The sequence below is a fragment of the Pristiophorus japonicus genome, chromosome 3 (assembly GCF_044704955.1).
Source record: "Pristiophorus japonicus isolate sPriJap1 chromosome 3, sPriJap1.hap1, whole genome shotgun sequence".
NCBI classification, from domain to species: domain Eukaryota; kingdom Metazoa; phylum Chordata; class Chondrichthyes; family Pristiophoridae; genus Pristiophorus; species Pristiophorus japonicus.
This window is the reverse complement of record NC_091979.1, coordinates 151541167-151557811: the sequence shown is the minus strand read 5'-3', so window position 1 is coordinate 151557811 and position 16645 is coordinate 151541167. Positions and strand designations below refer to the sequence as shown.

At 46.1% G+C, this 16645-nt stretch overlaps 1 protein-coding gene across 4 annotated transcripts in view; it reads left to right on the top strand.

Annotated features, from left to right (window-relative positions):
* Positions 1–16645, top strand: part of hecw2a (HECT, C2 and WW domain containing E3 ubiquitin protein ligase 2a) — a 599390-nt gene that overhangs the window by 391648 nt on the left and 191097 nt on the right. For all 4 annotated transcript variants that reach the window (XM_070875901.1, XM_070875903.1, XM_070875904.1 and 1 more), the window contains one exon: positions 263–359. In XM_070875901.1, coding sequence (XP_070732002.1) covers positions 263–359 — 97 coding nt within the window. The remainder of the gene's footprint in view (positions 1–262; positions 360–16645) is intronic.

Genomic DNA, 16645 nt, shown 5'->3' with positions numbered 1-16645 from the left:
TTTCACTTGGAGAATGGTGTATGAACAGGAGCAGAAAGTCAGAAAGGGAGGGGGACCATCCAGCAGTACATTAATCTTTCTTAACTTTTGTTAACATGTCTTCAGACAACATGTTCCAATAAAAATTACATTTTTACTTTTGAATAGATGGTATGAATCATTCTCTAATTGTTAGGTCATTTCAACAGCTCCAATGTACAGATTAGTTCAGCATTATCCATTTTATAATTCCTGTCCTGATGAGATATTCTGTTGTTTTCAGCTTACAATGATAAAATTGTAGCATTTCTGCGTCAACCAAACATCTTTGAAATTCTGCAAGAGCGCCAGCCAGACCTTATCAGGAATCACTCACTCAGGTAATCCCATTGATTGTCCAAGTGGTGGTGCTGGTTGTGTGATGCTATACATTTTTTTACTGTACAGTTGCCCCCCAATATTTTAGCTCTGCATCTATGCTGCAATGAATTCTCCAGGATAAATGATCAAAATTATAGGGGACTTACTGTTAAGATTTTAAGAAAGAATGGGGAAAAAAGCCATTTAGCCCATCAAGTACTTCTTTTTCCCGAAACATATGCAATGCACTCTATAATGGAATCTATCCAATGCATTTCATTTCCCGAGGAAAGGTTCTGCAAAGTTTCTCCAAACCTTCTCATCCCAAAAGGTTAAGGAGCAAAAATGCAAATATCTGTGTTACCATACTACATCATTCATCCTTGATTGGTTGCTTTCCTTGACATTTCTATTGTCCCAGCAGCTGAGGAGCCATCATGTCCCACACAGCATTTGATCATTTCAATTTATTCTTAACTTCAATTCTGTTCCCAACCAGATATATCTCCAACTCTTTTTAAAAGGTGCTAAACTTAGCCATTACTTTACTTGAGTTTCTCAATTAAAAAAAAATGTGGACAAGAATTCTCCACTTTGACAGAAAGAATAGAAAAGCAAAGTGCTACAGTACAGAGGGACCTGGGGGTCCTTGTGCATGAAACACAAAAAGTTAGTATGCAGGTACAGCAAGTAATCAGGAAGGCAAATGGAATGTTGTCCTTTATTGCAAGGGGGATAGAGTCTTAAAGCAGAGAAGTCCTGCTCCAACTGTACAGGGTATTGGTGAGGCCACACCTGGAGTACTGCATACAGTTTTGGTCTCCGTACTTAAGAAAGGGTATATTTGCATTGGAGGCAGTTCAGAGAAGGTTCACTAGGTTGATTCCGGAGATGAGGGGGTTGACTTATGAAGAAAGGTTGAGTAGGTTGGGCCTATACTCATTGGAGTTCAGAAGAATGAGAGGTGATCTTATCGAAACATACAAGATACTGAGGGGGCTTGACAAGGTGGATGCAGTGAGGATATTTCCACTCATAGGGGAAAATAGAACTAGGGGGCATAGTCTCAGAATAAGGGGCTGCCCATTTAAAACTGAGAAGAAATTTCTTCTCTGAGGGTTGTAAATCTGTGGAATTCTCTGCCTCAGAGAGCTGTGGAGGCTGGGTCACTGAATATATTTAAGGCAGAGATAGACAGATTTTTAAGCGATAAGGGAATAAAGGGTTATGGGGAGCAGGCAGGGAAGTGGAGCTGAATCCATGATCAGATCAGCCATGATCTTATTAAATGATGGAGTAGGTTTGAGGGGCTATTTGGCCTATTCCTACTCCTATTTCATATGTTCTTATGTTCTATTATTGAGTCATGTTTGATGCTTATTAATTTTACCCTTGCGTCCTCTAATTCTCTGCACACAAGTAACTTGCTTGCATCCCCATAATCTTACCCTCAGTATTTTAAAAGTTGATCATATATCCACTCAGTCATCTTTGTCCTTTTGAAGGTTGATTAATATTGCATATAATGTCTTAACCTTGACCTCACGAGTGATCTGAACAATAATAGAACAACCAGTTCAGGTTTATTATCAGATGCCCTTGAGATGCACCCCAGTACATGATTAGCCTTGTTTATAACTTTCTTGCAATGACTGGATACTTTAAATGAATGGTCATTAATTACTCCCTTCATTGTATGGATGTTTCATATTTCTATTTCAAATGTCTTCATCACATGACAACACAAATCGGCACCATCAGCAAATGGTGAAATATTACAAGAAAGCACCTCCATATCATTAATAGCGCTGTTTAAAAATACTTTGCCAAATCTGCTTTTACTGCTTTAAGAACATTTTAAGGCATACCACATGCCGATTACACCTATAATACTTATTGTTAGATCGTGGCAGAGCAATTACATTCTCACAGGCTGCTGAATGATGTGCCTATGCCTCACAAATTCTTCCTGCAACTTCCATTGGCAGGGTAACAATTGAGAGATGCTAACTTGCCATCCAGTATGAATTTGAATGTGATAATTAAGGTAATGTGGATCTGGATGGCACAAACTCCATACCTTAACAAATTGCTTTTCATGATGAAAGAAGCAAACAAATACTTAGGGACTTGGCTGACTTATTTCAATCAATGGTAAAACCCTATTTTTGGGGGTCTTGTTATACAACCTGGTGTATTTTCCTTTTATTGGTGCACCATATGAGGTAAGATTAAAGTCCAGCAGTATCTTCAACAGTTGTGTTTAAGAATTCCTGGCATAAATGTGAAGTCGCCCTGGAAATCTGCAGTGGAATTTTCTGTAATCATTACATTTAACTGTAATGAATTAAGAACATCGGACATGCATTTGTTTCAGAAAAGCTGAAATATGTTCATTACACAGTCTTCCTCTGCTATGCTCCTTCCATTAGCAATATTGTCACATATCTATCACAAGAATGGAATTTACTAAAATATGTGGAATGGATGTATCTATTGCAATATAAGGAATATGTTTAAAATGACATTTCTAAAATTTTCTCTCGCTGTCTTTCTTTTTTTCTCTTTCATGCAACATGTTTTTCCTCTCTCTCCTTTTTCTCTCTCATGCAATGGGGCATTTTTCCCCATCTGTGTTCTTCTTTAACTGTTAAACATCTGGGCCTCTGCTGAATCCTGGGCATTTTATCAAACTTTGAGTCCCAAATCTCAGTTTGGTGTAGTTCCAGATTCACATGTGATTGACTTGTTTTGCTTCTAGTTTGCTCTTTGTCAATTTATTGCCAGCTTTCTATCCATTTAACAGTGCAGTGTTCTAGTAGTTTACATTTATTGAGTGACGAGTACATTGCTGTAGAATTTAGTGTTTGTCGTTTGTTGTGAAAAGTGTATCATCTCAAACTGAACCCTTTTTTATAATATTTTCAGTTGTAGCATAATAATGCAGAAAATGTAAACATGCAGCACACAATGACGAGAAGAAATCTGTTTTGATTTTTAAAATGATATTTATATTGTCATAAAGTTACATTTTAAATGGCACTTTCTAATACAAATATGCTGGGAAGCTCTAGTATATGGGAAAAAAATATCACAAGTTAGTAGCATTCGGCCCTGTTTCAGTGGTTGCCCTGTCACTTAATCGTATATTTATTGAGAATGCCTGCACTGTCGGAGGTGCCGTCTTTCGGATGAAACGTTACACCGAGGCCCAGTCTGCCCTCTGAGGTGGACGTATAAGAGCCCATGACACTATTTCGAAGAAGAGTAGGGGAGTTATCCCCAGTATCCTGGCCAATATTTATCCCTCAATGTAACAGAAACAGACGTTATGGATCATTATCACATTGCTGTTTGTGGGAGCTTGCTGTGTGCAAATTGGCTGCCACGCTTCCCACATTACAACAGTTGACCACACTTCAAAAAGTACTTCATTCTCTGTAAAGCGCTTTGAGATGTCAGGCGGTTGCGAAAGGTGTTATATAAATGCAAGTCTTTCTTTATTTTCCATATACCATTGCTACCCAGTGTGTATCCTCTGTGTTTTACACATTTGCTAATGTACACTATAATCCTTACAGCTTCTGTTTTCTTTCTACTCTCCTACGTCACTGTCAGTGGGAGAGTTTGTTATGGCAGTGTAAGTCTGCCAGTTCAACTGTGTGTTTATGAAGCACTAATTTGTCACTTCCAAAACCTCATGGCAAAATGACTTACCCTTGTCAGACCGGTGTTTATTCTTTTAGGTTATATTGCCTCATTTCTTTTTCTGGGACATGCACCTTTTGAAGTTGAATGCCTGTGTGGGTGACTTGCTTCTAGGTGTCTGTCGTTGTAGGTCTTAAATCTGACAGTAAGAGGTGCACAAGAGCAGCGTGCTGATGAGTTCTGATTGGGAGATGCCCTGCCTATCCTAGGTGCCTTCCCACAGAAGTATTTCTGAGATCAGAAATCCATCAGTGTAGATGTATGAATCTGCTTACAGTGATTCCGTTGGGGGAGGTGGAGGGGGGGGGGCGGGGGAGAGAACGGTCAACACAGAGTCTCTTACTGATACTGGGCCACATTAAGTAGGGTCTTCAATTATCCTAATATAGACTGGGATAGCAGTAGTGTAAAGGGTAGAAAGGGGGAAGATTTTCTGAAATGTGTTTAGGAGAACTTTCATGATCAGTACGTTTCTGGCCCAATGAGGAAGGAGGCATTGCTGGATCTGGTTCTGGGGAATGGGGTGGGTCACGTGGAGCAAGTGTCAGTAGAGGAACATTTAGTGAACAATGATCATAGTATCAAAAGGTTTAGATTAGCTATGGAAAAGGACGAGGAGCAATTTAGAGTAAAAATACTTAATTGGAGGAGTGCCAACTTCAGTGGGTTGAGATCTGGTCTGGGTAAATTTGAAGCAAAGATTGGCAGGCAAAACTGTAATCGAACAATAGACTGCCTTTAAAGAGGAGATGGTCGGGTACAGTCAAGTTTCGTTCCCAAAAGGGGGAAAGGTAGGGCAACCAAAATCAGAGCTCCCTGGATGACGAAAGAGATAGTAAGAGGAAGCAGAAAATGCGGGCCTATGACAGATGTCAGGTTGAGAATACAAGCTAGAACCAAGCTGCATATAGAAAGTTCAGAGGGTAAGTGTAAAAGGAAATATGACGGACAAAGAGAGAATATGAGAATAGATTGGCAGGTAACATAAAAGGGAATTCAAAAGTCATCTTTAGGCATATAAACAGTAAACGGGTAGTACGAGGAGGGTTCGGGCCGATTGGGGACCGAAAAGGAGACCTACACATGAGGCAAAGGGCATGGCTGAGGTACTAACTGAGCACTTTGCATCTGTCTTTCCCAAGGAAGAAGATGCTGCCAAAGTCATAGTGAAAGAGGTGGTAGTTGAGAAACTGGAAATTAATAAGGAAGAAGTCCTAGAAAGGCTGGCTGTACTTAAAGTAGATAAGTCACCAGCATGGATTTTTTAAGGCAAATTATGTTTAACTACTTGATTGAGTTTTTTGATGGGGTAACAGAGAGGGTTGATGAGGGCAGTGCAGTTGATGTGGTGTATATGGACTTCCAAAAGGCATTTGATAGAGGCTCAATTTTCCCCAAACCTTTCTTTTGGCGTACTTGAAGAGTTATGCCCGATTTTTTGGGCTTAAGTACGCCAAAAAAAATGTTCTAAGTTTCCCCGTTGGATTTCTTCATTTTGGCGTGGCCAAACCTGTTCTTTAGTTTTGGGGGTGGAACCTTGATCTGCGCCAAAAAGATTGGTCTGCAATGTGAATTGAGGCTGCAAAGTGAAGAATACAGTCAGCTCTCAACACACATCTCTCTCTCTCTTTTTCTCTCTCTTTTTCTCTTGTTTTCTCTCTCTCTCTGGTCCCCTTTGGCTGAAAAAAAAACTGACCTAAAAAAATCATAACTAACTGAGTTACACTAATGCAAATTGATTGGGGCTATTCTGGTTTTTCAACTTAGGCTAAAAAGAGCAGCCTGCTCCAAAATAAAAAGGTGCAAATCACGAGGGAAAATTGAGCCCAATAGGCTTGCCATCAAAGTTGAAGCACATGGAATAAAAGGAATAGTTGGCAGCATGGATGTGAAATTGGCGAAGTGACAGGAAACAGAGATTAGTGGTAAATCGTTGTTGTACTGGGTTCTGTCAGAGTGTAGCATACGGCGAGCGATAACTCTGATTCTCCAGCTAGCTTCAAAATTACACCAAGAAATATGGCTAAACGTCAGAGCTTCAGAATCCAAATCCTTTAATAAACGCAGTGTGAAACTGCTGATAAAGAATAAATGACAGATCTGGAATTCTTGTAATACAACAGTAACAATCGAATAAAAACAGCAATAAAGAGAAGTTGCTTATCTCTTACTGTACATCAAAGATAAAATACAATAATTCCAGAATGATTGGATAAGGAGAAGTTATTTACATAACCAAACTTCTGGGTTTGCTGCTACAGAAGATTAGTTTCTAATTAATAAATGTTACTGTCGCTCTCTCTCTCCCTAATTTTTACTAGTTAGACTTCAGTTCCTCTTAGATCGTGGGATGCTTTTGAGGCGGGCGTTGTCTGTATAAATACGAGTTCCATCTTGGGTAGCTGCGACTCGTGCCATCGCTGCAGACATATCATCCACCTTATGTATCCTTCCGTCATCGGTGGGGTAGGACTCGGAGGCACGTGCAAGTGGACAGTTGTTCCGGGGAAGTTCTTTCTGCCGGAAGAGAACGACATCACCGACAGAGGCATCAGGCTTAGTTTCGATTGTCTTGTGTCGAGGCTGCCGGCTCTGCAGGTGTTTCCTCCGGAGTTGATCTGCAGGTCGTTGGGCCCGTCGCCGTTGTCGTCATCCACACAGGTCCTCCTGCATGAAGTTGCCAGGTGGTACCTTGAGGGGCTGAGTTTTCGGAGCCACAAGAATGGCGGGAGTGAATGCCTAAGGTTCGTTGTTGAGAAGGGGAGGGAACTCCGAATTTCCTTCCGAGTTAAGGTGAGTGCCTTCTGTCACAATCTTAACTGAATGCTGGTGTTGGATGGACATGGCCTTTGGTGGCTGAAGGATAGTATGGTTAACGGAGGCATGGACTTTCTCATTTGCCCCACTTGGGCAAACCTATCCGGAGACTATCCAGCCTACTTCCATACGTTGTGCCCATGGTGTTCTCCTCGGCCCGTTGCGAGACTCCCTGATCTTGAGGGGCTTAGGGCAGTTTCTTCCAATGAGGAGGATGATTAGGACATCCTCTCTTGGCTCGGGTATCTTTTTCGCCACTGACCTGAGCTGGGGGAACTTCTCGCAGAAATCAGGACATGGGATCTCGATTCTGTCTCCGGGGAATGGGGGCATTCTCGAGGATGGTAGGCAGCTGTTGTGTCTTTCCAAATGCCGCTTCTATGATTAGACCACTTGCTCATCTCCCCTTGGCCATGATCCTGTCTCCGCCGCAGGTGGCAAGCTCATATGGGAAGGCTGGACCTGGGAGGTCGAAAGCATCGAAGATTTCGGGGTCTCCGAACCAGGCATTAGATTGGTCGTCCAGCACCGCGTAGCCACGATCCCTGTGGTAGATTCGACATAGAACAATCTTACAACAAGATCGTGCGGAAGGGCAAGCCAGGTATCTGGTGCACTTTGCATTGGCCTGTTTGACTTGTGGCTCGTCTGTTGGCCTTTCGCTGTGGGTCTTCCCGCCATTCTGTCTCGGCGTCGCATGCATGAAGGAGGCATGTTCTGTGCCTTGGCATTCCTTGCAATGCACCTTGGTCTGGCAGTCTTGCATTCTGTGGTGTTCGCCACATCTGAAACACAGGCCGTTGACTCTGCAGAATTCTCTTCGTTCTTGAATGGGCTTTCGGCTGAAAGCAATGCAATCCGACAGACAATGTCCTCACCCGTCATGGTACAGGCATATCCCTGAAGCTAGCAGCGTGGGCGCCGACTTCATAGGTGTACATGTTGCCAAGACACGAAGGGAAGAGCTGGGGATTCTGATTCTCCCTGTCTCCTCTGAGGTTGGCTGATGCACCTGGCTTAATGCGTAAAGGTCACTATTGCTGTGCTGCCTGGCTTCTTTTTTCAGGAATTTAGCCAGCATGGCGAAAGGAGGGTAGCTGCCGTTATCGGACTTATGTTCTGATACGCGCTTCCTCCATGCGTTGCATATGTAGGTAGGGAGTTTTTCGAGCGACGGGTAAAGGTAGTGGCGATAGTTAAGCAACCTCAAGTCGGGCAAGTCATCCATCTGTGCTGCGATGTCTGTGCACAATTCGGCAAGTTTGAGAAATTTGTGGCCTTCGTTTGCCCTGAACTTCGGAAAGCTGTTAAGCTTTTGAAGGACAAATATTTTTAATCCTTGTCTTGTCACCAAAATTCACTTCTAGTTCCTTGCATGCTTCCTGGTAGGCTGTTTCAGGGTCAGAAACATACCGGTACTGCAACCTGTCTACCAATTCCTTGACCTTCCCCTTTGTTAACTTGGCAAGAAAATAACATAAGAAATAGGAGCAGGAGTAGGCCATATGGCCCCTCGAGCCTGCTCCGCCATTCAGTAAGATCATGGCTGATCTGATCATGGCCTCAGCTCCACTTCCCTGTCCGCTCCCCATAACCCCTTATCGTTTAAGAAACTCTCTATTTCTGTCTTAAATTTATTCAATGACCCAGCTTCCACAGCTCTCTGAGGCAGTGAATTCCACAGATTTACAACCCTCTGAGAGAAGAAATTTCTCCTCATCTGTTTTAAATGGGTGGCCCCTTATTCTAAGATCATGCCCTCTAGTTCTAGTCTCCCCCATCAGTGGAAACATTCTCTCTGCATCCACCTTGTCAAGCCCCCTCATAATCTTATATATTTCAATAAGATCACCTCTCATTCTTCTGAATTCCAATGAGTAGTGGCCCAACCTACTCAATCTTTCCTCATAAGTCAACCCCCTCATCTCCAGAATCAACCTAGTGAAACTTCTCTGAACTGTCTCCAAAGCAAGTATATCCTTTCGTAAATATGGAAATCAAAACTGCACACAGTATTCCAGGTGTGGCCTCACCAATACCCTGTATAGCTGTAGCAAAACTTCCCTGCTTTTATACTCCACCCACTTTGGAATAAAGGCCAAGATACCATTGGCCTTCCTGATCACTTGCTGTACCTGCATACTATCCTTTTCTGTTTCATGCACAAGTACCCCCAGGTCCTGCTGTACTGCAGCACTTTGCAATCTTTCTCCATTTAAATAATAACTTGCCCTTTAATTTTTTTCTGCCAAAGTGCATGACCTCACACTTTCCAACATTATATACCATCTGCCAAAGTTTTGCCCACTCACTTAGCCTGTCTATGTCCTTTTGCAGATTTTGTGTGTCCTCCTCACACATTGCTTTTCCTTCCATCTTTGTATCGTCAGCAAACTTGGCTACGTTACACTCAGCCCCTTCTTCCAAGTCGTTAATATAGATTGTAAATAGTTGGGGTCCCAGCACTGATCCCTGCGGCACCCCATTAGTTACTGGTTGCCAAAGGTAAACTTCTGCGTGGCTGAGGTGCTGGCCTGGTCTACCATGGCTTCGAATGCATAGCGCCACGGATGAAACATGGTAAGGTCACCATCATAGACATTGGGCTCATGTACAGGCTGACACTGATGAGTGAGAGTGTTGGAAATGTCCTTTGTCAGGTTGAGGAATGGCTCCCTCCTGTTGGTTGCCAGCTCGAGAGGATGGAGGCTCGAGTAGTTCGTTCTGTTCCGGATGGCTAAACAATCGGGGCCGCTGTGTGAAGCGGAATACAAGGCAGACTTAACTGACCTGTCTGCGAGGTGCCGAAATTGCGAGGCATGGTCGTTTGAGATCTGTTCTGGTGAGGTTTGAGCCCAAGGCCTCCGTGCCTCTTGCTCGGTTCGCTCCATCTCCTCAACCCTTGCTTGCTGTATGGCGGCGGTTTTCCTGGCTCGAAGTGTCTGGAGGTCTGCCTCGGCCGTCGCTCCTGCCACTTTCAACTTGGCCGTTTGTCTCACTTCTGCCGCTTTCGATTCGGCCGTTTATCTCGCTATGATCTCCTCATGTTCTTGGCGTAGGCGGCTGCGCGGCCCGAGCATTGATTGAGGTAGTCCAACTCGAGGACAATGTTCTTGAGCTCCTTGTCGAGTGTCCCGACCGTCTGCTGATGCTCAACTGTGATTCTAGGGCCACAGGATGGAGCCACTCAGTCATGTGGCCGATGGCGATATTCGTGAGGTGACAGTTCTCTGGGAAGATTGATTCAGTTTGTTAAGCAACTTCCTTGAATGCTCCCATTTTATCTTGTGTGTAGAGGTCACAGAGCGCAGACCATAGCTCCTCGTACGCCTGGACTGCCGAGCGAACCTCGGCCGTGGCTGTTTGAAGAGTGTTCTCATCGTCTGGGGCATCTTGGAAGTTCTTCAAGAATTAGTTTGGTTCTCCACCAGTGACAATGTAATTTCTTTTTTCTTCCTTCTACGTCATTGCTGAGGGCTTTTAGGGTATGGTACCTCTCTCTCTGTGATCGATTCGGAGGGTCTGGCTCAGGGGGAGAGATTTTGTTGAGCTCTGAGTGTAGAGTTTCCTTGTGCAGGGTGTTTGCGCTATCGGGAACGCCTGAAAGGATGATCTTCTGCCAGGTGACCTGAGCGATTACTCGGAGTAATTCTTAAGTCGTGTTTCACAATTATTTTCACTGTACTGGGTTCTGTCAGAGAGTAGCTCACAGTGAGCAATAACTCTACACCAAAAAATATGGTTAAAGATTAGAGCTTCAGAATCCAAATCCTTTAATAAATGCAGTGTGAAACTGTTGAGAAAGAATAGAAGACAGATCTAGAATTCTTGTAATACAACAGTGTTGTGTCCTTACACACTACAGCAAATCAACACGAGGCACATACTGGAGACAAGGTCACTCTGTGACCTGTACCTTTATTCACGGGACCAAGAAGTGATGACCCTGCGTGGGACCTCCCTTTATATACCTGGATGACTAGGTAAGGAGTGTCTCCCACAAGTTCACCCCCTGTGGTCAAAGTGTGTATTTCTCAGATGTATACAGTGTATAGTGTTATTACATAAAGGTTACAGTTATGTGAAGGTTACTAACGTGACATCACCTCCCCCCCCAACGTCTTTGGGTCAAAGATTGAGTCTTTCAGGTGGTCGACGCTCTCTCGTGGAGCGCCGCAGTTGGGGCTCTGGTTGTTGAGCCTCGGTATGCGTCTTTGTCACTTGTGGTGATTCTGTCTCGTCCGGGCGGGCCGCAGGGACTGTGCATGCTGCTGACGGTTCTTGTTGCTTGTTCACTGGCAGTGGTGTGGGCAGCATCTCATGATTTTCTTCAGGTTCCTCAGTGTCCATGCTGAAATTTTTTTTTACTTGGTCCAGATGCTTGCGGCATATCTGCCCATTGTTAAGTCTGACCACTATGACCCTATTCCCCTCTTTACCAATTACAGTGCCCTCGAGCCACTTGGGCCCCACAGCGTGATTAAGAACAAATACAGGATCATTGATTTCTATCCATCTCCCTTTGAGTTGCGGTCGTGGCACTCATTTTGGGACTGGCGCTTGCCCTCAACAACGTCTGACAAGACTGGATGAATGAGGGACAGCCGAGTTTTTAGTGTACGTTTCATGAGTAGTTCCGCGGGCGGGACTCCCATGAGCGAGTGCGGTCGGGACCTGTAGGCCAGCAGGAGGCGCGTTAGACTGTATTGAAGGGAGGGTCCTTGAATCCGGAGCATGCCTTGCTTTATGATTTAGACCGCACGTTCCGCCTGACCATTGCAAGCCGGCTTGAACGGCGCTGTCCTGATATGTTTGATGCCATTACCCGACATGAACTCCCGGAATTCATAGCTAGTGAAACACGGGCCGTTGTCGCTAACTAGGATGTCCGGCAAGCCGTGGGTCGCACAGACCGCACGCAGACTCTCCACTGTGGTGGATGTCGTGCACAAATTCAATATGATGCACTCGATCCATTTCGAGTACGCATCAACAACAATAAGGAACATTTTTCCCATGAACGGACCCACGTAATCTACGTGAATACGTGACCATGGCTTGGTGGGCCAGGGCCACGGGCTGAGTGGGGCCTCCCTGGGGGCATTGCCCAGCTGGGCACACGTCGTGCACCTGCGAACACAGTGTTCCAGGTCTGCATCAATTCTCGGCCATCATACATGTGACCGGGCAATGGCCTTCATAAGCACGATGCCTGGGTGCTCGCTGTGGAGTTCCCTGATGAATGCTTCCCTACCCCTCTGGGGCATGACGACCCGCCTGCCCCATAGTAGGCAGTCGGCTTGGATGGAGAGTTCATCCATCCATCTGTGAAAATGGTCTGACCTCTTCAGGGCATGCTCCGTGTGCAGGCGCCCAATCCCCAGTCAGGACACATTTCTTGATCAGAGATAGGAGGGGATCTCTGTTTGTCCAGGTTTTGATCTGGTGGGCTGTGATGGGGGAGCCTGCGCTGTCAAAGGCATCAACAGCCATGACCATCTCTGCACTTTGCTCCGCTGCCCCCTCAGTGGTGGCCAGTGGAAGCCTGCTGAGCGCGTCAGCGCAATTTTCGGTGCCTGGCCGGTGCCGTATGGTGTAGTCATACGCAGCCAGTGTGAGAGCCCATCGCTGTATGCGAGCTGACGCATTGGCATTGACAGCTTTGCTGTCGGACAACAGGGATATTAACGGCTTGTGGTCCGTTTCTAACACGAACCTTCTGCCAAAAAGGTAGTGGTGCATTTTTTTCACCCCGTAGACACATGCGAGTGCTTTCTTTTCAACCATCCCATACCCGCTTTCTGCTTGGAAGAGTGACCTGGGTTGCCATGGGTTGGAGTTGGCCCTCATCATTACTCTGCTGCAACACGCACCCAACCCCAGAGGATGATGCATCACATGTCAAAACCAATTTCTTACAGGGGTCGTACAGGGTCAATAACTTATTAGAACAAAGCAGGTTCCGCGCCCGATTGAAAGCCCGTTCCTGACAATCCCCCCAAAACCAATCGCAACCCTTATGCAGGAGCACGTGTAGCGGCTCCAGCAATGTACTTAAGTTCGATACAAAGTTCCCGAAATAGTTCAAGAGTCCCAGAAATGAACGATGTGTTGCCGGGCCTGGGCGCACGAAGAATCGCCTCCGGTTTGGATTCGGTAGGCCGGATCCTGTCTGCGGCAACCCTCCTGCCCAAAAACTCGATCTCTGGGGCCAAAAACACACACTTGGACTTCTTTAGTCGCAGGCCTACCCGGTCCAGTCGGCGGAGCACCTCCTCCAGGTTGTGGAGGTGTTCCTCGGTGTCTCTCCCGTGATAAGGATGTCGTCCTAAAATACGATTGTTCCGGGGATGGGTTTTAGCAGGCTTTCCATGTTCCTCTGAAAGATAGCGGCTGCTGAATGAATGCCAAACGGACACCTGTTGTAGACAATCAGCCCCTTGTGCGTGGTGATGGTGGTCAGTAGCTTTGATTCTTCGGCCAGTTCCTGGGTCATGTAGGCTGAAGTGACGTCCAACTTGGTGAACAGCTTGCTGCCTGCCAGCATGGCAAAAAGATCCTCCGCTCTCTGAAGCGGGTATTGGTCCTGAAGAGACACTCGGTTAATGGTGGCCTTGTAGTCACCACAGATCCTGACCGAGACATCCGTTTTTAGAACAGGGACGATGGGGCTTGCCCAGTCGCTGAATTCAACGGGCGAAATTATGCCCTCTCTTAACAACCTGTCCAACTCACTCAATTTTCTCCCGCATCACATACGGCACCGATCTGGCTTTGTGCTGCACTGGTGTGGCGTCCGGGGTGATGAGTATCCTTACTTTGGTGCCTTTGAAAGTCCCAACGCCAGGTTGAAATAATGACTTGAACTTTAGTCGGACCTGTGAGCATGAACTTCGCTCCACAGATGAAATGGCGTGCACATCCCCCCATTTCCCGTTCATCTCGCCTAGCCAGCTCCTCCCCAAAAGCGCGGGACCATTTCCCGGGACAATCCAGAGTGGCAGCTGATCCATTATGTGTGACCACCAACATTGCACTGCCTAGCACTGGGATGATCTCTTTGGTGTACGTCCGTAATTGCGTGTCAATGCGTTCTAGTTTGGGTCTGCTAGCTCTGAGTGGCCACAGTTTCTCGAATTGTTGGACACTCATAAGTGACTGGCTGGCTCCTGTGTCCAGCTCCATGCGTACCGGGATGCCGTTTAACAGTGCTCTCATCATCATAGGTGGCGTTTTTGTGTATGAGCTGTGGATGTTTGCCACCTGGACCCGCTGAACTTCAGCATCCATTGCTGTGTCCCAGGCATATCCCTGCCTTGCAGACCCCTCTTGTGGTTCATCCACTTCGTAAACCAGCCTCGCTGCGGGCTTCCTGCACATCCTGGCTAAATATCCACTCAAGTTACAATTTCTGCAGATGAATTGTTGAAACCGGCAGGTCTTCGCAGCATGTTTGCCCCCGCACCTCCAGCATGAGCTGAGATTGTTGTGAACAAAAGAGCTATTACCAGGCATTCCTCTCTGACTGTCTCTTTGATTACTCTTGAGCACTCTGTTTGTGGGTGTCAATGGTCCCATCCCGGGACATAGTGTCCCTTGTGATGGTGTAAATGTCCGTTCAGCCTGCCATTGTCTCTGTTGCGGGCCCACCCTAGAGTCTGTTACTGCGTGGTTGGTGGCGAATTGCCCTTGCCTGCCTGCGGGGTTCTGAGTCGAGTTTACCATGTTAACTCCCTGCTCCATCGCCACATTGGAAGCAGAGTTGCGCGCGTATACGATTTTGGTTTCCTCTTCCCCCGCCATGAAGGTTTGAGCCATCAACGTCGCTGCTTCCAAGGTCAAGTCCTTGGTTTCAATTAGCTTCCTAAAAATCCCGGCACGACCAATGCCCTCAATGAAGAAATCCCGTAACATCTCCCCCCTGCAGGCGTCTGTGAACTTACAGAGGCTGGCTAAGCGCCGAAGGTCTGCAATGAAGTCCGGTATGCTCTGCCCTTCCCGACGTCGGTGTGTATAGAATCGGTATCAGGCCATGTGTCTACTACTTGCTGGTTTGAGGTGCTCACCGATCAGTTTTCTGAGCTCCTCGAAGGTCTTATCCGCCGACTTCTCAGGTGCGAGCATGTCTTTCATCAGCGCGTACGTCTTAGGTCCACAACTGGTCAGTAGATGCGCCCTTCGCTTGTCAGCTGCTGCCGCTCCCAGCCAGTCCTTCATGACAAAGCTCTGCTGGAGCCTCTCAACGAAATCGTCCCAGTCCTCACCGACACAGTACCGTATCTCCGTGCTGCCGGTGGCCATTCTCTTGAGTCGTTGATTCCCGTTTCTCGTCGCCAAATATTGTGTCCTTACACACTACAGCAAATCAACACGAGGCACATACTGGAGACAAGGTCACTCTGTGACCTGTACCTTTATTCACAGGACCAAGAAGTGATGACCCTGCGTGGGACCTCCCGTTATATACCTGGATGACCAGGTGAGGAGTGTCTCCCACAAGTTCACCCCCTGTGGTCAAGGTGTGCATTTCTCAGGTGTATACAGTGTACAGTGTTGTTACATAAAGGTTACAGTTATGTGAGGTTACAAACATGACAAACAGTAACAATTGAATGAAAACAGCAATAAAGAGAAGTTGCTTATCTCTTAATGTGCATCAAAGTTAAAATACAATAATTCCAGAACGATTGGATAAGGAGAAGTTACTTACATAATTGTACTTCTGGGAAGGCTTGCTACTACAGAAGATTTGTTTCTAATTAACAAAGGTTACAGACAGTTCTAGCTAAAATGGAGGCAGACCATGCTGCTTGCTCTCTCTCTCCTCTGTCTTTCTACCTGTCTCTGTCCGATCGGAAAATGCCACCCAGTGCCGAGAATACATCATGACAACTATGGTGGCCACAATTAGTCAAGAAGCTCCAACCATTACAGTTGTTTTTCGGACTGGAGGAAGGTACACAGTAATGTTCCTCAAGGTTCAGTACTAGGACCACTGCTTTTCTTAATATATATTAATGACTTGGACTTGGGCGTACAGGGCACAATTTCTAAATTTGCAGCTGACGCAAAACTTGAAAATATAGTGAACAGTGAGGAGGAGAGTGATAGACTTCAAGAGGGACTGGATCGACTGGGCCTGTATTCACTGGAGTTTAGAAGAATGAGAAATGATCTCATAGAAACATATAAAATTCTGACGGGACTGGACAGGTAAGATGCAGGAAGAATGTTCCCGATGTTGGGGAAGTCCAGAACCAGGGGACATAGTCGAAGACATTTAGGACTGAGATGAGGAGAAACTTCTTCACTCAGAGAGTTGTTAATCTGTGGAATTCCCTACCGTAGAGAGTTGTTGACGCCAGTTCATTGGATATATTCAAGAGGAAGATATGGTCCTTATGGCTAAAGGGATCAAGGGTTATGGAGAGAAAGCAGGAAAGGAGTATTGAGGTGAATGATCAGCCATGATCTTATTGAATGGTGGTGCAGGCTCAAAGGGCCGAATGGCCTATTCCTGCAGCTATTTTCTGTTTCTATGTAAAAGGAGTGGGGCTATCGGAGGGTTGTAAAGGAGATGGGATCGGTGGGGAGATTGGAGGTGAGTCGAAGAGAGGGGTTCGGATGGGAGAGGAGAGGGGATCGGGGGTTGGGGAAGAGAAGAACGGATCGGGAGGTAGAAGGAGTGGGGGGATCAGAGGGGGAGAGGAGATCGGAGGGAGGAGAGGACATCGGAGGGAGGAGAGGAGAAGACATTGGCGGGAGGAAAGGAGAGGGAATC